Genomic DNA, 22,928 nt, shown 5'->3' on the forward strand with positions numbered 1-22,928 from the left:
ATGCACCTAGCAGCATACCCTTCCCTCTACAACGCGTATAAATGCTTGATGACACTTAGCTGCACCCAAGTTTCCTTTGAAAGATTATTCAGCGCTACTGATAATATTTCAAAAGAAGAAAAAACTTTCCACTTGACTACGAGCAAGTCATTGGCCAATTTGCTGATTCATTTGCACCTCTTCGAAAAGAGTTGAAAATCTGAGAATATAAATAAATTTCCTTGATTCTTGATTTTTAACTCAACATGGGATTTTAAAGCCTGTTTACACGAGAGGAAAGGTATGGATCCAATTGGGTCCGAATTTACGAATTAAAGTCGATATACTGCTGCTGTTTAGCGTATTGCTTTATTATCAATTTTTATTGAATCAATCGTATTCTAAGCCACATTTTTAGCGGGTGTTGCTCAATTTTTCCCGCCACGCCCTAAACCGGGCCCTTGAGTTTTCTAGCCACCCTGTGATTATGACGCCAGACCGCCCCTGAGTGTGGTTTTGAAATAGTTTAAAAATAACAATGTTTATATTAAATCATAAATTGGTTACCATATTTAGATTCTGTTGTTAATATCCAAGCATTGAATTATGACCTATTTTTAGCTTTTTCTAGAGTTTGGCCTGGATTTCATAGAACTTTCGGTAAACAAACAAAGAAAAAGTAACTAAATCACATGTTTGTACAAATGTGTTAAGAAATTTATGCATTGAGTGGCTAAATATTGTTGCTGGATCCCTTTTAAAATAGATCAATCATTATTTTCTGGAATTTCGACGAGACAGAAAACACCACAGCAAGCACCGCGACTGTAAATGCTTGGAATTTGCGAACGACGGCCTATTTTTCCAACATTAACATCAATTCATAAATTTAAGTGCAATATAAGGCCACTCACCAAATTTCACATCGATATTCGAAAGAGAAGTGAACGAAATCAATCCTTACTTTTACCAAATTTATAAGGGCTCGGTATGGAGCAAGTTCCTTTTTGCCACTATTCAATATGGCAGAAGTAAACAAATTGGCCTCACAGCGGACCTGTGAGTTAGGCCTGGTTCAAACGTCGCGCTCCAGCACGGCACGGTTTCAAGCGTTGAACTTGTCATGTACCTAACTCAATGCATAATTATATTTAATTTATTTTCCTTCCCAGAATTAATTTCTTTCTTTGAGGGCGCATGCGTTTCAAACAAATATTTGAGATTGCGCGCCTTAACCAAGATACTTCATGTAACAATCCTAAAACCTATTTGGCGCGACATAATTAAGTTCGACGTTTGAAACGGGAGTCGCGCTAAACATATTCAAGTGTCGCTCCAAACAGAGTTAGGTTCGCAACATTAGAAGTGTGACGTTTGAACCAGGCCTTAGACATCTAGCGCCTTCGGCGCTTCTATATCATTGGTCAAACTGTACTGTATCAAACTGAGTCGACACTGTTATCTTCGTGTGTATCATACAGTGCCGTCAGAACGAACCCGCATTTTTCCCTCTCATTCATTACACTGTAAAACATGCTACAGTTTGACAATTATTGAGGGGAATTATTGGGGGCGACGGGTCTGGTATCATATTGTTGTATTTCGAAGACCGAATTTTAAGCTAAGTGGAACTGATATTGCATTCCCATTGCTAAATACTTTCATGAAATCCCCCCCCCCCTACCCCTACATACGCTATAACTCAAACGTTCAATACCTCGAATCATATCATTGGTACCGCGCACCAATCTAGAAGTAGGCGGTAGAAAAGAACTTGACGGAATTGTTAGGCCACGCCTTTTAGAAGGCCAAAAAACGCCCCTTTTGAAAATACCTGCTTATTTCGACTAATTTTTCATAAACCGTCTGGTTCAGTGAAGATATCATTAACTATAAAAATATATAGATTAGCTTGTGGATAATGAAAGATCAAGCTACCCAAGTTAAAAAAATAATATTAAGAGGAACTTTTATGGTTCATTTCAACCAGGGCGTGCCTTTCTTGGTTCAATTTGAATCTTTTCCCTTCAAATTGTAGTACGTTAAGTTCCTTAACAGTAACTTGATTCAGTATCCATATTTGGTGCAAATAATACATTGAAACTCTATTTAAGTGACGCTAGATTCTCCACTGTATCTAGCAAAGAAGGTGTGCAAAAGAAAAAAGACTCGAAAGACGTTTTATATTTATAAAAAAAGTGGAGATTCAATAAAGAAGAGAAATGAGACACTCGATATCACACAATGAGACACTCGATACTACACAATGAAGCACTCGATAGTTATCTTTGTAACACACAGTCCCCCCTCACTTTTTGCAATTATAGCGTAAAACATTTTTTGGAGAGTCCACTCCAACGCAACTTTAGATAGTTTACTCTAACGGATGCTAAGTAGTAGCAGTTCTGGGAACCCTTTTTGTTCACTTTCTAGGTGTTTCATCTTTTTAATGACATTATGTATTTTCTGACTTGGCTAGCTTGGTGTTTTATTATCCTAGAGCTAATTTTATCTAATTTCATCTTAGTTATTGACAACTTCTGTGAATCAGACTGTTCTAAAAAATCAGTGGACATAAGCGAGTATTTTTTAAAGGGGTGTTTTCGGCGTTCGACAGGACGTGGCCGTAAAAATTATTCTGTAACCCTCTTTTCACTTTAAACACGTCGAAACAGTATCATTTTATCAGCGTATTTAAAATATCAGCGCATTAAAGTGCTGAAAGGAACCATTCGACGATGAAGCGTGGAAATAGGTCCCAGCCGATTTCCCGAGGGGTTTTCCTATACAATCTTGTCTGTGCTTGATAATAAAACAAATCGGGGACATTTCATCATTACCTTACTGGTCTAACCGGTGACAATGATGGAAGATTTGTGCCAACGTAAGAGATGTTTAGGACAAACTGCTATGCATTCATAAGACAGGTTTGAATAGCGTTAGTTGCTCTTGCAGCCACAAAATCTGTGTTAAACTTTATCAAAGGCTTAATAACTCATTATTTACCTCTCTTGTCATCAAATTAGCAAATATAATTGGTTATTAAAGGTTTCCGCGTTTTCCGCGTTTTCGATTTTCACCCTCGTTAGAAATCGAAACGCGGAAAACGCGGAACTCTCATTCCTTTAAAAATAAGGTCTTATATCTCAATTCTTGAAAGAGTTCTGTTGCTTTGTTTATGTATTTCAATTCCAGAAGCTTCAAGGAAAATTTCACTTTACCGCTTGTTCCGCGTGTTCCGCGTCCTCCGCGTGTTCCGCGTTTTCCGCGTCCTCCGCGTGTTCCGCGTTTTCCGCGTTTTCAACCTGGCCGTTTTAGACCCCATTCAGGGACGTAACTATTGGGGGGGTTTGGGGGGGGTGTTTCACCCCCCCCCCCCCAACCCTGAAAAACAGCATTTTGCAGGGCAAAGCAGAAGGAATTAGTAGTTCTCGCAGGGCAAAAGAGATTAGAAATCAAGTTTCACAAAATATCTTAATTCATTTTACTTTCTTATCAAATCCAAAACATATGTTAGTTTTTCCGATTTGTTGTGGTATTGTAAAGTGAGTTTCTTATTTCCGTGCCCCTTGCGAAGAAAAAGTGACACTGCTTGGATAAACGGTATCGCATCATGGCATAAAATGAAAAGTGGCAAGCTTGCTCAGCATTTTTCTTCTGAAGCACACCAAGCAGCATTGGCTGATTTTGCTAGGTTTTCAGTCGAAGAAGGACATATTGACATTCAAATGAATAGGCATCTGAAGGACTTCATCATTCAGGAGAAGGCTGACGAAGAAAAATGCAAATCGATAATGAACATTTTGTTTGATATTGCTAGAACATTGGCAAGGCAAGGAATTGCTTTCAGAGGCTCCGCAGGAGACCAGAACGAACGGCAATTTTGTCCAGTTTGTGAATCTTCTGTCCAGGCACTGTCTACAGATGAAAGAATGGCATGATAGCAAACGATTGAAGCCTTTCAGTACGAAATACATGATTCTAGTTCACAAAATGAACTTTTAGAGATCTGGGGGGGAGAATGTTAGAGAAAGAATAAAATATGAGATTGAGTGTGCTAAAATGTTGTCGGTTTCGGCCGATACAACACCCGATGTTAGCAATAAGGATCAAATGGTTGTGGCTGCAAGATATATTGGTGAAAATGGAATTGCGCGCGAGAGAGTCGTGGAAATGAAAGAGTGCAATGACAAACATGGAGATAAGACAGCAGAATGTATTCTCAAGTGTCTGGAAGCAAATGAAATTAATGTGAATTATCTCTGCTTCCAAACATACGATTTCGAAAATAATATGTCTGGGAGAATTGCAGGGGCACAGAGGGTTCTACAAGATATTCTTGAAAGACCAGTCCCGGAAAATTCCATGTCAAGGGCATCGATCTAATACTTTCAAAGAGCATTATGCAAAACAAAATGCCATAATTACGTCGATATACGATAATCTTCAAGATATATATGTTTTCTTCAGTGCCAGCTCCAAATGAAACAACATTTACAATAAAGAAGTTCAAGAAGTTGATGAGTACTTCTTGAAACTCCGCAACATGTCTAAAACTATATGGGTCTACTCTTCAGAGTCGATAGAAGCAGTGTGGCGAAGTTTACAAAGCATACTCAAAGCAATTGAAAAAGTTGTCAGTGACGACAGCACAGAAATGAAGGGTAAAAGTGACTTGACTTTCTTTTTGCATTGATTTTCATGAGATTAATTATGAAGAAAACAAAGATTTTGACGATGCAACTCCAAGCAGAAGAGCTTAACATCCTAGATGCGATGAAGTTAATTGAAGCAACAGTAGAAAATCTTAAGAAGATTCGCATTGATAACAAGGCTATGGATGAAGAGTTGGATGCTCTAAACGAGTGCGCTAAACAGCATGGAATAGATTCAGCGGCTGAGTTTAGTGGAAATATCGACTCAGGTTGCAGCCAAGAAAGATTGACAACGGTCCAGAAACATCAGCGGAATTTAAATTTAATTCCTTCTACAGAACAGAAATGTGTGTTGTTCTCGATTCTCTGATAGCAGAGTATGGTGAAAATATCAAGGCATGCTTAAAAAAAATTGAGCCATTGGCAATGGCGTTGCAGCCACCACTCAAAACGATAAACCCAGAAACAGTCCACGATCTTTGAAAGCTTTTCCCACCAGGCTTTCATATTGAAGAAGGGGTTATATTATGTGAGCTAGATGTTTTTAAGTCAATGATTGAACAGCAACAGATCCAGCCAACTTCCGTCAAAGAGGCTGCCAAATTTTCATATGAAAACAGACGACTTTTCCCAACGGTTTACAAATGCTACAGCCTTCTTCTTACAGCACCTGTGTCTGTGGCTAAAGACGAGCGAACCTTTAGCAAACTTAAGATTGTTAAAAATTTGCTGCGATCAAGGATGAAAGATGAACGATTGAATGATCTCATTCTACTTGCTTGTGAGAAAGACCTAACAGACACTATTCCACTTGATAAAGTATTAAAGGAATGGCATGAAAAAAAATGAGAAGAATTTCAATTAAGTAAATTAGTGTGAAAGTAGACTAATTATTGACTTTTTTTATTGCGATTGTTGGTTTGTGTTGCTTTTTGAAAATAATATATGTACTTATGTAATATATGCATAAGTACAGTACATCTATACTTGTTTTACAGGAAAAATTTTGCAGGGCAATAGTGTTTACACCCCCCCAAAAAATTAGTGAAGTGACGTCCCTGACCCCATTAAGGTTACGGTAAACGTTTCTGACACGATATTTGGTTTTCTCTCCCTAAAAGAAAAATTATTAATGGAATCAGATTACATAACCTATACATCATTCGATGCACAAGAACGTGGTGATTCCAACAATGTAAGAGTAATTGGCAAATACTATAAAATGATAGTTTCCAGTCAAATTTATTGCTTAAATGAGTGTACCACCTTAAAAAGCTATTTTGTACCTTTGTTTTTGCGGTTAAAAAATAGACTTACATCAGCAGAAAGCGCAGATCCTTAGCTACCAAAACTGTCTCAGATTTTTTAAATTCCTCCTCCCCTTAAAACTATACCCTGTCAAAAATTGGCAAACAACTTTGCTTCCCTCTCATAGCTTTATTTGTCTATCAAAGACGGACCAGAGCAAATACAAAAGTTTTGAGACACACTTTGCTTACCCGACATCTGCCCTGGCCGTGTGCAATTTTTTTAGCCATTCGATTGGTTCCTTGGGAACAAAATAGCTCTTTCGTACCTGTATCTAGAGGAATTGTAAGTCCGTAGAAAACAGGATTTTACTGATCGCACTTGCAAGATACATTCATAAACCACAGTGTAATCTGGGTCAAGTCACTTGAAGCTTTAAGATCAATAAGCCTGTTTAAGCAAACACAGCCATACATGGGATGCATGGTTATGCCATTATTGTAAATGAGACATGCGACCACAACCGCAAAGCAACGATGATCGGCTTAACAGGTCAAGAGATTTTCAGACCTCAACTAGAAGTTTTGATAAAGAAATGACGGGAACCTTCGTTTACATGGGATTTTTCCATTTGCAAAATTTCTGTTGGTTTCAAACTTGGTATCATTGTGTGCCTTGAATGTTCGGCTACTTGAATGTGAAAAACTCGAAAAATTGATATTTTCATCCAGGTAACGTTTACCGTAACCTTAAGTCAAGTTCTCTCAGTTGGATTTAAGCTTCGAACGCTTGTGTCTTGCACTGATTTATGCCGCTTTAGGGGATCGTGGTCTTCTGCCTGAATTGCAAAACGAGTTTCAATTTGACATAGTGAAAGAAAAAGTACGAAAAAAAACTCACTTAACAAATATTGTCGCGAAGGAAAATTCGGGAAAGAAATATTGAACTTCATAAAGCAACACATTCCGAAAATATTTCAGACTCTATATTTTCACAAGTAGAAAAAGCAAATCGATTCAGACCATGTCATTTTTTTCATATTGTTGTTTTCGAGATGCAGGTCAGCCATATTGGTAATCTTTATCCTTCCTACAAAAAAGCAATGCACGGAATCCTGTCAAATGATATATTTTTAACCTTCTACAGGAAATGAGAATTGCCATTTTTTGCTTTTCAAAGAAACAGGCAGGTCAAAACAAAATGTTTATCGGTCAATTGGCCCCCTTCATTCATATCTTGGCTTCCAATAGAGCAGAAGAGTTGAATGTGGTAAAAATAGGTCAGCTATTTCAAGTCGTATTTCAAGTCCTAATTAATATTTCACATATTTATTATTTAATATTATTTATTATTTTAAATTATTATTTATTAATAATTTATTAATAAATATTTATTATAATAGTTATTAATACATTCCTAATTATTATTTATTCATGAAGGTCTCTTGTTTTTTTAACCTTACTTACAGCCCTTGTTGTAGGTCTTTTCTGTCGTTTGATCTTGGTTATTTCCTTGGTTTAAAAAGACATCTCTTCGAACGATGAGTTGTACACTCTGACAAAAACAGTATCGCATTAAGACCGTCTAAGATACAACTATTTTTATTAGAAAGAAAGATCAACTTTAAGCACTCTTTAGTATTTTCATTATAGCTTTCATTTTGTCAATACCCATTGTTCCTTTACGAGCCCTACCCTGGGTACCAGGGCCACAAAATGTCAAGGGCTTAAATAGAGAGCCACGCGGAGAAGTGGAGGAACCTACGAATTTATGTGGCTCTGGTACCCAGGGTATACGACCCTAAAAATTATGATGTCATAAATATTAACAGTCATGGTCCTATACTTCAGTTTCCGTGTTTCAAAAATATTTCATGTTTGAAAATATAAGTAAATCATCAAGTATTTTCTGTAAAGAATCGTCTACAGTAGAACAGTAGATAAGAGAGGCACCAGGTGTTTATGCTGAATCACGAATCACGCTTAAAATAATTGCCAATCACGCTTTTACGGTACTGGAAATTCAATTTCACGATCACGCCCTCTAGAAGTTCTTTGATTATTTTATAACTATCTAATAGTAGTAATTTCCTGTTGGCAGAGCAATTGGCAGTGGAATCTCTGAATTATTGAGACATCTGATCTGGTGCCGGAAACTAAGACATTCTCCTTGTAAAAACGAAAGCACTCCATTTTGAAATTTGCTTGCAGCACTCATTTTCATGCAATCACGTCACGAGGATTCACAGGTCACGCGCCATTGTCTATCCACCCATTCACGTATAACAAAAAATGTGTTTCACGAATTCACGAATAAAAAAACGCCCATCACGCAATCCCGCCAAAATACCTGGTACCCCCATAAGATACATACATTTCCAATTATTTCTGGAATACTTCTACGAAGCAGTAGGAAAACTGTAACACTTAAGTAGAGTATAACTTAAACTATAATTTTTCGTGATTTTTCACTGATTTTTTTCTGATTTTCTTGTAAATACATCCTCGTTTTAGATTAGCCTCCCAAACCATTAGGAGGCAGCGAAACCAGGAAGAGATTATCAATGCTGTTTGCTTTGCAGTGTTGGTATAGTCGCCGGTAAGGGTACTCTAAAATGCTTGAAATTTGAGCTGATGAGTTTAGCTAAGACAGGAAACTTAACGTAGCTAGCCAAGCAAAAATGGGTTTGGTTTTAGGACGAACATTCCATACTCTGCCTTGATCAATGATCTTTCTACGTTCACGCCCCCCAAATTGAAATGGACGACATACCACCAAAAAGTAATAGAATAATCAAGGAGGGAGTTCTAGTAAAGAAGGTAAGGGTTTAACGAAATTTTATTGTCGTTATCTATAAATCGTCATCTATCATTTTGATTTCTTCTTTATGTTGTGTCCAAGTCCAAACAACGTGTTTTCCTTTTTTAGTTGTACTCCAAAATATTCTTTTTACAGTAGTATTCTTCACCTATTTGAAAATGATGGCGACGATCAAATGAAAACAAACGTATCAATTTTTTAGAAGCATCAACTTTTAAAACAAAAGATTTATCCTGAACATTAAAAACTCAAGGGAGTTGTTATTAATAATGTTAATCTTTCCATTAATACAATTCAAAATTTACCACATAGATTATGAGGGTCAATGAAAGACGGGAAGGAGAATAGATAATTCATACCAAGGAAACATGGAAATTCTAATTAGTATCCAAAATCAGGCCTCAGACATGTTGGAAATTATCTGTTTCAAATTATCCTGCATCTCTTTACCTTACTGCTGTTAAATTTGATTTTGGTTACGTCTTAAAAATTGTTCCTATATTTACAGGGACATAAACGCCACAACTGGAAATCAAGATGGTTTGTTCTTTCAGAAGATGGTTTATATTACTACAAATCTAAAAAGGTATACTTTATCACCTTTTGACAAGCCTACAATGGAAACATAGTTAGTAGCACAAGGTTAACTTGTTCTCAGAGAAACATAGCTAATACTTTTACTGTTCAAAACTTCTTCAGACAAGCTTACATGTATGCTTTAGGGAGATGTTTGTGACTTCCTTTAGGGAAGGGGTAGGCCCTAGAATTTAAGCTATGTCAGTAAGCAAACGGACTGATAGCAGGGTTAAATTGAATAGTGTTACATACAAGGTTCTTAATTTTCTGTGACTGTAAACATGTGACTTTAAGCAAGTGACTTTAAGCAGAGTTAACTGTATAGTGGTTGTTGTCAATTATGCTGTTTTTTTCACCAGTATTTTGGTGTTCTTCTGTATGACCATTGAAAACACAGAATAATTGTTTTCATGTGCTGGTTTAAATTATGTCTAGTGCCACAATATACTTGCTTCCCTTTTTGAAGCAATTCTAGCTTTACCCTATACTTTACACTATTTATCCTACATTATTTCAATTTTATTTTTGCCATCTAGGATACATCTCTAAAAGGTGATATCAATTTAAGAGGATGCTGCATTATTTCTCCTTGCCCTGAATACACCAAAAAGGATGTTAGTATCATTCATTTAATTTTCAGCCATTTAACATTGCTCCTTTTTTGCAATAGAAATTGAAATTTTGATCAGATCATTGAACTATGTTACTATGTATAGAATAAATTTATGTCTCACTTTTGTACTTTCGGTCATGTTGCAATATCCGCTTTTGAGGGAGGAAGGGGTTTTAAAGACCCCCCCTTTACTTTTCCAGTGAATTTCTGTATGAATTTTGTTATGATCATTTGAATCCTGTATTCATTTACTTCTATGTTACCTGGGCCATTATGGCTTAAAAGAAAAGCTGAAGAACAAGGTTGTTTGATTAGTTGGTCTCAGTATCATAAAGATTGCAATGGTCAAATAACTGTTTTACTGTTAGGTCAAAATTTGTAGAAATTGGCACAAAGCTGGAGAGCATTTGAATTTGAACACTTTTTGAGAAAAATTTTTCTATAAACATATTTTAAGTCACAGTGATATTTAGGCTCTTTTAACTTTTATGATTGGTATATTTTAGCTATTTTGTATGACTTATTTATCATAAAAAGGGAATTTGTGTTTATGTGGTTTTTCTATTATGCTAAGACTTTTCGTTTTAGTGCGTGGTCAGACTTATTGAGCACAATGGAAGGGAGTTTCTTATACAATGTGGAGATAAACAAATCCAGGATGAATGGACAAAAGCAATAGCAGAAGTGATCAGAAACCTAGAAATGATAACTGAATCAGAAAAGGTACCTTTTATTTGTATGTCACCTTAAAGGCAACCCCTTTTATTTTTCAAAGATAAACACAACTGGAAGAAAATCTTTCAAACATGAAAAAGGGCATGGTCCCTGACACACCTTTTGTCCCCCCCCTCCATTTAACCCAGGCTGGAGCCGCCACTGTCCACAGAGTTTGTTTCTATTAAGTGTTCTTGAGTTTCTTTAATTTTTCATTTAAGTATACATATTTTGCAAGTACTGAGAAATACAGGTGCATTTTATACATTGTAAGAGATGGTAACAGCTTTTTTCTTAGGTAACAGTAAAAGAATTTATCATTAGATCTTATAGGCTGTGAAGTACAGTAAATGTAATTGGTGTTGTATTTTATGCTTTGTATCAATAAGGAAGAATAATCTTTAGAAGTCATAAGTCAGTTACAGAATGTGGGTTGATTTTTTCATCTCAGATTTTTTTCATTGACAGGGAGAAGCAGAATGTACAGAAAAACATTTACTCGATGAAGAAATATCAGATGCCCAAAGTATATTTGAAAGCAAAGTGACATATTCGTTAGTAATTGAAATGTTTTATCAGAACTAATTTGTTTGGTTGAACAAAAGTTGTCACTTTTTCATCTTCATAATTCCTTTCTATAAATATAGAGATGAGCAAGCAAAGGCTAATGATTGAAGCAGCTGATGTGCAGGTGTCCTTAGAAAGGCTTACAATTATTAAAGTTTGCTTGAAAATGTTGATTGTTGGAAGAGTAAAACATTAAGTGTAAAAGAAACATTTGATTAAGTTTATTGATTTACTGTAGATTTAGATGTCTTTTGATAGGTTGGACACTGAGTCCTTGATATTGCAAATCTCAATCTCACAACACGTCTTAACTGGCAACAATTTAATAGTTCATTCTGGCTGGATATAAAATTGTTGTTTTCAACAGAATTGGAAATGTGTATTTTTTGTGTAAAAACTTATTGATAAGTTTGATTTTTAGGGAACTGCTTGATGCAATGCAAGACAGTGAGGCAGGGGTCCCTTTGCAAAGTTTTGAAATCGACCAGTTTATGTATAAACTCTGTTTTACAGGTAAAGTAAGGATTTGATCCTTATTAAACTAGTTTTTGTTGCATCCTCTTCAAAACCTAGTCCAAATGTCTATTAACGTATTTTCAACTGACAAAATTTGGTTCAAAGATGTATAGTAAGTAAGAATCGGAAAATGAAAAATAAATTTAATTGACATAAAGAAACGCCTTTTGGAGATAATCAAAACGCTAATTTTGTGAAGAATTTCGCTGGCAAGTTTGAAGAACATGCAGTTTATATTAACCACCTTATTTCAAAGTGATTCTTGCAGATTGTTAGGGCAGTTTTTTCTCAGGAGCATGCCAAGCATTGTTTCTAAAGATGATCTCATTGCAAAGAATATGTCCCTTAAGAATCGTAGGGAGCTGTAGGATTTTCTGTTAGTTTAAGTTCTTTTGATCAGTAGAAATAAAGAAACATGGAAGTGTACGAATTATAATACTGTATTAATTGTATGCCAGTCAATGCACATATCTTTGCATGACCATGTATAGCAACGTCTGAAAAGAACTAGACTAAAGCCCCCGTCAAGACGCGCCCAACCTTTTAATTCTCATCGACTTCTTATCAACCATGAGAGGAGCTGCCTGTACGTAATTAGTTATTCGTAAAAAGTAATTAGTAGATTTGGTCTTTTTATAAGATATATCATAAACAAGTAGAAAGGTCTCCTTGCAGGCAAAGACGTCATTGATTGGCTGCTGCACTGGGATTTTGTGAAAACACGATCAGAAGGAGCCATAGCCTGCGGGGAATTGTTAGAGAAAGCTCATCTGCATCCAGTTGGACCTTTGAGCAGAACATCAGTGAAACGAAAAGATGCCAGAAGGAAGTTCTGTGATGATGTTCAAGCACTCTATCGATTTGTATGTGATTTCATCATCTATCTAAGCTCAGGCAAATCCTGTATTCATTCTATAAGCCTTCACTGAAACCGCACTGTGGTCTGCAATATAACTTCAAATTGCTTATCCTTATAACTTATCCTTATTTCATCAGAAAACACAGAAGCTGACTACCCAGTTCCAATTTAGTTATCTGACTACCTCTTCTTGTGTTCTGCTTATCAACTTTTACCTATGAATTATCATATCTTTATAGAGTGATTTTAGCATTGCAAAATTTTACATTTTGTTTACAGTCTGCCCTTACAAAGGGTGATGACAGTTTGGATATGATTTTCGAAGATGACTCGAGTGATTCAGAGGAAGAATCGTCGACCACTGATTCGGTAAAGAGTGATTATATGTTCTTTTGCTTTTATCCTTGTAAATGATATCCAGGTAATAAGACAAGTCATGGCAAAAAGAAGATGAATGTGTATTACGTAGTGCAGGAAGATCTGTTATAGTCAGTTAGGACCACTATATAAACCAATTAATATTGTGTCATCGTTTTTTCTTGAATGTGACGCAGATGCGCTTCAAACGGCATTAGGCACGTTAAAGACAGACTTCTTTGATTTTCAAATGATTTGTGAAGGATATAAGGTAAGATGAAATTATTTGTGTGGTAATTCGCCACAGAGAATAACGTTATTTTGGTTAATACGTTCTGCTCAGACATCAAGTTTGACAATACATATTTCTATAGCTTTCTGAGAGTGACATCGGATACATTGTCAAAGAAGGTTTTCTCTTGAAAAAGGTACTTGTTTTTTTTAACTATTTTTAAACTCCTTACATTTTATCAATTTAATAGTTAATCGACTGTAAAAAGAGTTTTGACACACAAGTGTCAAGAGAAAAAGAGTTTTGACACGAGCCTGATAGTTTGACTTGCTTTGCATGAAATGAGGTAAAGCTTCTAGATTTGCTTAATCTTTAAAGAAGTTTGTTTTGCCTTCAAAGCAAACCTTGAAATTTTTCTATTATTCCATCCCGAACCTCTATTTCACGAAAAAGACCAATAAATGTACTTTTGTATAAGCGAATTTGTAGAGGCATTTTCTCGTTGTCATTGCTGCAAAATTAGAAGAAATGTGCAAACATTTCTTGTTTCAAAGCCCACTGTGCAAACAAATATTGTTGCATTTTACAGTGAGTATGTCAGTCTTTTAGAAACAATTTTACGTTTTTTCTTTAAGGGTCATTTGAGACACAACTGGAAAATCCGAAACTTTATCTTAAGCGAAAATCCACTTGGTATGATGTATTTCAAACCATCAAAGGTTGGTATGATGTATGAGGCTGGTATTAATTTTTACTATGTGGATAATATTGAATTTCAAGGGTGAATTAAAATGTCAAACTATAAGATATATTTGATTCAATAGTTGATACGGAAGGGATGTTGTTTTGAGATTCTATCGACTTGTTCACTGCGAAACATGCAACTGTTGAGTGCACGTTCCCAACACTCCCACTCAATCAACAGTTTCTTTTCAGGTTTTATTGCATTCCGAGCTTGCAGCGTAGGTACTCAAATTGACCTCTGTTCAGTGATTTAGTAAGTAAGTCAGCCAGCATTTCTTTCGTGTTGCAATATTTTAGTAGCAGAGTCCCTTTCTCTACTTGTTCTCGAACAAAATGATACCTTATGTCGATGTGTTTCGTCCGTTTATGTCCGACTGGATTTTTTGTCATCGAAATTGCTCCTTGGTTGTCTTCCATGATGGTTATAGGTTGCACATTGTCTCCTATTTCTCTAAACAGTTGCTTCAGCCATACGACCTCTTGGGCAGCTTTACTCAAGGCAATGTACTCTGCCTCAGCGGTTGAAAGAGCCACTGTTGATTGTTTTTGACTAAGCCAGCTAATCGCACCTCCTGCCATCATGAAGACATTTCCAGTGGTTGAGTGGCGATTCTGCATATCGTCAGCCCAACTAGCATCACTAAATCCCGTAACTTCTTTGCTTTCTGATTTCTTGTAAACCAGCGAAAGATTGATTGTTCCTTTCAGATATCGAAATACCCGTTTTACAGCAGTAAGATGCGCTTCTGTTGGTGCTGAATTGAATTGAGAAAGAGCTCCCACTGCTTGAGCGATATCAGGCCTTGTTGCGATGGCAGCATAGAGTAAACTCCCTATCATAGACTGATATTGAACGTTATCAACAGGTTTACTGTTTCCATCATCTGCTACAAGTTTGACATTTGGATCAAGAGGTGTACACACTGGATTAGCATCTTGAAGTCCATAGCGCTTCAGTAATTTTTCAATGTACTGCTTCTGTGATAGACTGACTCCTTCTTCGCTTTGCTCAACGCTGACTCCAAGGCAGAAATGAAGGCTGCCCAAATCTTTCATCTTGAAATTCTTTCTCAGGTTTACTTTCATTTGTTTCATTTCATCTTGAGTAGTGGATATGATGATTAAATCATCTACGTAAACAGCAATAATTGTCAAATTGTTTCTTTCAAGAGATCCTTCACGAAGATACACGGATCTGCTTGGCCTTGTCTGAAATTTAGTGATTCGAGCGCGTTTCTAAATTTTCGATTCCAGCAACGTGGTGATTGCTTGAGTCCATAGAGGGATTTTTTGAGCCTGCAAACCAGATTCTCTTTTCCACGTATCACGTAACCCTCTGGTTGCTCCATATAGATTTCTTCCGTTAAATCTCCGTTCAGAAATGCCGTAGTTACATCCATTTGATGAATCAGCATTCGGTTTTGAACTGCAAAAGCCAGTAAGGCTCGAATAGAACTGAACCGCACGACAGGAGAAAAGGTTTCATCAAAATCGACGCCGTACTTCTGAGAATACCCTTTTGCTACTAAACGACTTTTGAAACGTTCCACTTGTCCATTTTCGTCATACTTTACTTTGAAGACCCATTTGCACCCGATAGCCTTTCGGTCTTTTGGTGGCTTCACTAACTCCCACGTTTGGTTCTCTATGAGTGACTGATACTCTGAATCCGTTGCTTCTTTCCACTGTGCGGAATATTCACTATTGAGGGCTTCTTGGATGGTAGCTGGTTCTTCGATGGTTGCTGAGAATACAACATGTCTTGCTTCTGTGACGTCAGCATACTCATCCAAGCCAAATCGAGGTGGTGGTACCCCTTTTGTGGATCTTTGAGATCGTCGAGGATGGCTTTCTTCTGCATCCGTGTTCCTTTCCGTAGGCTCTGTTTGTCGTTTATCTTCCTTTGCTGGTTCTGGACCCATCTTCAAATACTGTTTTTGAGATCCAAAATCATTTTCATTGAAGTTAACGTCTCTTCGAATCACTATTCTCTTGCTCTGCATATCAAAAAGTCGGTATCCTTTCTGGTTTGCACTGTAGCCCAAGAATCGAAGTCTGTTGGCTTTCTTGTCCAACTTTCTTCGCTCAGCCTCTGGAATATGAGCATAAGCTATGCAGCCGAACACACGAAAGTGGGAGACATCAGGGGGTTTTCCATACCATTTTTCATACGGTGTTTGACCTGATGCGCTGGTTATAACACGATTCCTTATGTAGGCTGCAGTGTTGACTGCTTCTGCCCAGAAGGTCTTGCTGAGACCGGCATGGTTCATCATTGCTTTTGCGGATTCAACGAGAGTCCGGTTCATGCGCTCAGCCACTCCATTCTGTTGTGGAGAGTGAGGAACAGAAGTTTTGTGTTTGATACCTTTCCTTTTCAGAAGATTTTCAAAGTCATTTGATACATACTCTCCGCCATTATCTGTACGCAAGGTTCCAATTTTACATGCAGCTTCATTGGTTGCAGAGGCTTCAAATTCTTTAAACCTCTTTAGTACCTCAGACTTCTTTCTAATGAAGTAGACTTTGACACACCTCGAGTAGTCATCAATGAATGTGACAAAATAACGCTTTCCTGAAAAGCTCTGTATTGACATTGGTCCACATACGTCGCTGTGAACTATCTGTAATTTTCTAGAAGTCTTGATCCCCTCTGTTGACTTGAAAGGTTTTCTGCTCATCTTACTTTCCGCACACCCTGTGCAAAAGTTCAGTTCGTCATTTCCTTGGATGGCAACTCCTTTGATGAGCTTCTTCTTGACTGATTCCAATAGCTGTTTTCTATTTATATGTCCTAGCCGTTGATGCCAAATATCCATCGTGCTAGGGTTGCTATTTTCCATCCTTTCAGATTGGTGATAAGCTGCTGTTATATCTGTTTCGCAGCTCAGAAAGTACATTCGCTTAACGAGTCTTCCTTTGCCTACAGCCTTACCGTCCGAGTCTTTTATCCAGCAACAAGTATGTCCAAACTGAACAATGAGTCCCTTCTGTGTCACAGCTCGCACACTGAACAGGTTGCAAGCTAATTTCGGAACGTAGAGTACATTATCCATTTCAATTGTCAGCTGCTTGTTGTGGCTTGTTTCCATGGTTATTTGAGCTCGTCCTGATCCACGGGCTTCCACTGTATGTCCGTCACCCAGTTTGACTAATTCAGGCTGGTTGAACTCTATGTAGTTAATCAAAAGCAGTTTGTTTGAGGTCATATGCTGCGAGGCACCCGAATCCAGAATCCATTGTCTGTTTGTCTCATTTTCTGTTTGTTCATTTTCAGCTAGAAAGAGTTGAGAGTCTGAGTCATCATCTTCCTCCTTTCCTGCAGTCTTTGCATTATGTGTTTCATTTTTAAATGAATTGCTGGGCCTCACTTGCTTCCTTTTGTGACATTCAAAGCTTTTATGACCCTCCTTGCCACAGTTGTAACATTTGCCTTTGAAAGGCCTGCTGATGCCCTTTTCCAAATGTAATGCTGAGTCTCGATTAATTTTAGTCGTTGCGGTTGCTTTGAAGGCCTGTTTTTTCTGCTCTTCATTGATAAGGGCTTGCTGGACGAAGGCCAGTGATAGTTCATCTCCTTTAGCTTCCAGAGCTGTAACGAGTGTTGTATAGCTTGGTGGAAGGCTTATGAGCAATGCCACGACTTGCTCTTCTTCAGCTACTGTAGACCCGAGTGCATGGAGTTTATCAGCAATTTCCTTCATACGTTTCAAATGATCTTGGACCGATTGCCCTTCAAGCATTTTTGAAGTAAAATATTGTCTCTTGAGAAACAGCTTGTTGGCTATCGTATCCCTCTCGAAATAGGCTTTGAGAGTATCCCACAGGTCCTTCGGTGTTTCGCATGATGTCACCAAGTAGATGAGATTCGACTGAATTCCCATTACCAACGTCGCCATTGCCTTTTGCTTGGCCTTTTCGTATGTAGCTCTAGATGCTGTATTATCGTCAGGTAACGAAATCGTTCCATCTACGTGATCCCAGACATCTTTCGCCATCAACAAATGTTTCATTTGAAACTTCCATGTAGGCCAGTTCGACCTATCTAATTTTTCGATTTCGAATTTATCTCCAATTCCAGCCATGTGCAGTGGTTTGGTTCTGGGCCCATAACCTGTTGTTTTGAGATTCTATCGACTTGTTCACTGCGAAACATGCAACTGTTGAGTGCACGTTCCCAACAAGGGATTCGGGCTAGACTAGATTGGGTTCATTTAAAATCACGGGTTCAAGTGAATTTTATGCCCCAGTTCAGCCCCCTGCCTAAAACTAAATACGAATGCAAAAAAGGGAGATTTTTGTAATTGATACTGCATTAATTTGGACAGAATGTAGTTGGTTTTCTCTTTTGGACTTTTGGGCCATGTGAATAGTGAGCGCAGGCCTACTATCAGGGGTTGGAATGACGAAACGTTTGCAGAAGAGCGCTTTTTCATTGAAACATGAATAGCTGTGTATTGCAATTTGTACCGGTTTGGATGAAATAATCTTATAAAATTGAAACCCTAAATAAGATCTTTTGCATCTTAAATTCGATCTGTATTCGTTTGGGTCCATTCCTGCCGCTTTATATATAATAAAGAAAAACACGGTGCAAATGTGCACAGGTCCACCGAATTTGTTGGTTCACAAGAATCGCGACTTTTGCACCACATTCTTTTGGACTAAGTCAAGTTCAGCATCGGAGTTTTGTGGAACTATGTCCGTATTTTGACCGAAAATGTCCCAGTCCTGTTGCAGTCATAAACTGGAATTTCGGTCACGACTCAGTGTCAATTAGACAAGTTAAAATTAAATACCTTGCATACGTAATGTGAGCTTGAGAATGACCTGGGTCTTTTTGCACCATTTAAGTCACCTAGTGTTGTTATGCTCTTTTAAATTATGCTATATTAGAATACGAATTGCTCATGTCATTTTTTGTCATTTTGTGCGTTTATCGTTGGATTTACAACTTTTCCAAATGCAAAACTTTATATTATGTGGATTGTTGGAGGTTTTAGAAACCCAAAAGCCTTTTGACTCACAATTCTGTTTGACAGTTTTAATTCTATATTCAATTTGCATGACAACCTTAGAAATGGGCAAGTTAGTAATGAAGATATGAAACAAAATTTGAACCATAGTTATCAATTCGCAACATTAAATCGCCTTCCAAGTGAGAAATTTTGTCACTTCTTTTGTTTGTTTATTTTTTGACCTAGCAACCGGTTGATAGATCTATCTCACGGCAAAAGACTACAATCCCTTTGTATTATGGTGTATTATGGAAATTTCGTTTATAGTGGTAATTTTGAACTGGCCTAATCGCCGATACCTTTAATGTTTATCGCATGAAAGTCAGGGGCGGCACTTCAAGTGGATAACATATATAGTATCACATGATTGGTTGACAACAGCAATTATCATATCTATAAGCTCTACTGTTTGAATGAAAACCAGCAGTATGTTTGATAATTTTATCAGTATAGTAAGAACAGACTATTCAGCTCCCGCGTTTTGGTATATCTTATAAATGTGATACCCTGGGTACCAGACCTGGTCCCAGGGTATAAATGTGAGTGACAGGGCTTTGGCCTTGCATTTGCAAATGTGACCGGGTAGTCAGTTGGCAAATCAATGGGGTACAGAATTGCTGGTCACGGTTTGCAGCCCTGTCCCAGCGAGTCACTTGCTCACATTTTTTCACAGTTTATTTCGCAAACCTGTTCTCTTTATGATATATCTTATCTTTTCTATTTCCATAAATGGTTTTACTGATGAAATGCCGTCATCAGAATACGGCCAAAGAAGCCAGGTACACGCCACCAACCATTCAATCCTTCAGAGCACCCCAAAAGGGAAGGGTTGTGGTCTCAAATAAAGCAGAAGCTTTCACTGAAAGAATAAGAGGCCCAACAAACACGCAAAAAATATATTTCTTTTTTTCGTATGTTTAGTTTCATTGTTTTTTATTTCAATGACTTTGTTCTGTTTTCAGCCAAAAACTCCTCAAGGCCGAATTTCACTTGATGGCAGTAAACTCTTTGATAACGTTAATGAAAAGCTAGAAAAAGATGCACAGTGCATCCAGGGTGGTTGCATGAAAGCAGCATCATTGAAGGGTTTGTATACATGTCAGACATCTTAATAGATCGGGATATTTCTAGAAATAACCCCTTAATGTAATATCTTATTTCAATCACCAACACAGAACATGCACACATCTGGATAGAAAAGGGTTGTGTTTGCAAGCATGTTTTCTTCGAAGCTCTTTCAATCAAATATTGTATTTATTTTTCCCCTGTTTCGTCAAGTTAACAAGCAATGGTGAACCATTTAAAGTAATGTCAAACTTAATAATGTCAATTATTAAAGAATGGGAAAGCTTTTTGCATAGTTGGCAAAATGGGAGAGCTCTTTCCTTTTTTGTATGTTAAAATCTTCGTGTCAATTACGCGTTAAAAATATGAAAATTAGCTTAGATTTAATTGATTTCTTAGTGAACAATTTTAAGCTCCAATTCAAAGTTTCAGAAAAGAAATGCAGAAAAGGTAGTTGCCTGATGCTCGTATTGATGCACGCTTAATACGAGCATCAGGCAACTACCTTTTCTGAATTTCTTTTAATACGAACAAAAATCGGTATTTTGCCTTGAATTACTGCTAGATATTGACTAGAAATTCGCATGATTAATAACGGTTTATTTATTGCACTGCAAATCAACTCCATTTCTAAAAATGACATATTTTTTAATTCAACCCAAATTTGTGAAGCTGATGACTGAGGCAGCTGCCAATCGTTTTTTGGTTCTCTAAATCATGATTATATAATTATAACTTTATAAAAATTGTTTAAAATTATATAGAAAAATTGTCGAACCGATAATTTTTCACATCTGTATGTAGTTAAAATAAAAATAAAATTCAGTTCTATATTATGCTATTATTTACTTTTTTGTCTTATAAAAAATGTTTCTCTACCTTAGGCTATCGTCACCAATTTGACATTGAGACGAAAAAGGGAGTTCTGTATCAGCTTAAAGCCGACAGCGAGCTGGAGAAAAAAGACTGGGTTGAAAGCATAAGGTGGAATTAAACATTGCTATTTCTAAATTGGTTTTGGAAATTTAAATGTTACAATGCTACTTATCGGTTTTCCTTCACTTCTGAATCCTGCATTTACATATACAGGGCTCCTCTTTCTATGTTGGATTCCATGCTGCCCATGAAACATTTGCAGTCTTTTGGTGGCTAACAATCTTTGCTCACTAGCGTTTACCAGGGACAAATAGAAAACCAGTAGCTGCAAATTGCTACACTGTTCAGATCTTTCTGTTTTAAATTCTGCTTCACTATTTTCACAGCTCTTTAGTTTTTGAGTGCTTTATAAGCAAAAGTATGAGGCAAACACAATGTCCAAGTTTTAAATGTTCGTGACATCACTGCTATATCTGTTGATGTGTTTGCGTCCCATATGATATATTTATACCAAAAAGTTTATTTATGTTTTTTTCTTTTTCTATAGGTTGTCCTGTCAGAGAGAAAGTGGGCGCTGTTTTTCTATTTAACGTCGATGTAATTTATAGAAAGTATTATGCAGTAAACAGAAAAAGATTGCTGTGAAACTGACGATGAAGTTGGATTTTTATGGGGGAATAGTTATCTTAAAAGCGGTACATTAAAAGTTATGGGGGTAATTGCCAGGGTACGTCAGGCAGTTAAAGTGACATGACAACCATGGCTACTGTTAGCAATCGTAAGTATAACGTCTTTAAATTAATCAGTACTTATAACTGGATTGGTCAGTTGACAGTTGATGAGAAACTGCTAGAATTCAGTACCAGATCTCTGCGTGTAAACGCACCGGAACAAGAACCTTAACTTTCGTCGCTTGGGCCCTAGGCCGCTCTGCTCTAGAGGTGTACGTACGCACAAGGACCGCGGATCATATTATAGATTGAGGGGGCTAAAACATTTTTTGTTGGAGGGGGGCTAGACATTCTTAAAACTCAGAGCAGGAGGATTTGTGGTATGACTTTAACTACATTTTGGAATATTATTGGGTAGGCTAAAGCCCCCGTAGCTCCCCCTTCCTTCCGCGGTCCCTGCTTACGCAAGGTACTTATTCTTATGTATTTATCAATGTCGTTAGAATGCCAAGAAGATTCCAAGGCCGTCCGCCCTTGTGCCTAGACTATCAAAAAATGGTAATAATATGCTCTAAAGCAACGCATAAAGGCTTACCTTTTTTGTTCCTTTGAAACTCCTATACACTCATTTTTTAATAAGAAACAAAAGTCAACGGCAAGTACTCCAACTTCTTACTCTCTAGAAAATTCCAATACTCATTGTTTCTTAAGGTTTTCTGAATTACAATTTCCTTAACTATAACATTCAGGGTCCGTACCCTAGTGGATTTTGATGAGGTTCCCAACTGGCTTTTTCTAACAAATAAGGAATGCAAAGAAATACCGATTTTATAATTACGCCAATGTAGCTATAACTTAATTATCAGTTGGTTGCTTGAATTATTGTCATATTTTGTAACCATATTTACAAACGTTGAGCAGGTTATATACAAAGAAACATTTTTTTTCAATTATTTCCGTGTCATTAATAATCTCCGTGTTTTTAGGGAAGGAATATTTAAGTTTAAATCTAGAATATATGCAGTAAATTGTAAGTGAGGTGCGTAAAATTTAGCTGCTTCGTTTATCAAAGTTTTGAATTACAAAATTATGGGGACAGATTTGGTTTCTTTTGGTTTGACTTCCTTATCTGTAGCCTACGCCCTCCGCTTGGAAGAGGGGGAGGGGGAGGGGTCTACGGCGTAGGTTACCATGTCTGTGCATTGAACCAAGATCGAGCAAATTGAGGTCCAGGCTGGCTATTAAGCATTGTTCTTTACTCGTTCTTAAACGATTCTGTGCAATGAAAATAGCCTTCACATAAATGATCTTAAAATTATTTTACATTTACAAGTACCTCAGCTTCGAATTGCTCTTAATATTATAACAAATTAAAAGCTCCTTTTTTATAAATTTTTTCTTATAAAAGTAGTGTGTAA

The 22,928-nt window shown here is 37.1% G+C and overlaps 1 protein-coding gene across 1 annotated transcript; it reads left to right on the forward strand.

The window, feature by feature from the left end:
* Positions 1-8,393: 8,393 nt before the first annotated feature.
* On the forward strand, positions 8,394-22,606 carry LOC135686819 (pleckstrin). The gene is made up of 13 exons (XM_065203170.2): positions 8,394-8,701; positions 9,211-9,288; positions 9,815-9,892; positions 10,480-10,614; positions 11,074-11,159; positions 11,594-11,685; positions 12,364-12,551; positions 12,827-12,916; positions 13,279-13,332; positions 13,772-13,855; positions 19,861-19,984; positions 20,848-20,947; positions 21,387-22,606. The coding sequence occupies exons 1-13, from the start codon at positions 8,642-8,644 to the stop codon at positions 21,427-21,429; spliced, it is 1,212 nt and encodes a 403-aa protein (XP_065059242.1). The 5' UTR covers positions 8,394-8,641; the 3' UTR covers positions 21,430-22,606.
* Positions 22,607-22,928: the final 322 nt, after the last annotated feature.

The sequence above is a fragment of the Rhopilema esculentum genome, chromosome 6 (genome assembly GCF_057945365.1).
Source record: "Rhopilema esculentum isolate cy_ngs chromosome 6, ASM5794536v1, whole genome shotgun sequence".
Classification (NCBI taxonomy): Eukaryota; Metazoa; Cnidaria; class Scyphozoa; order Rhizostomeae; family Rhizostomatidae; genus Rhopilema; species Rhopilema esculentum.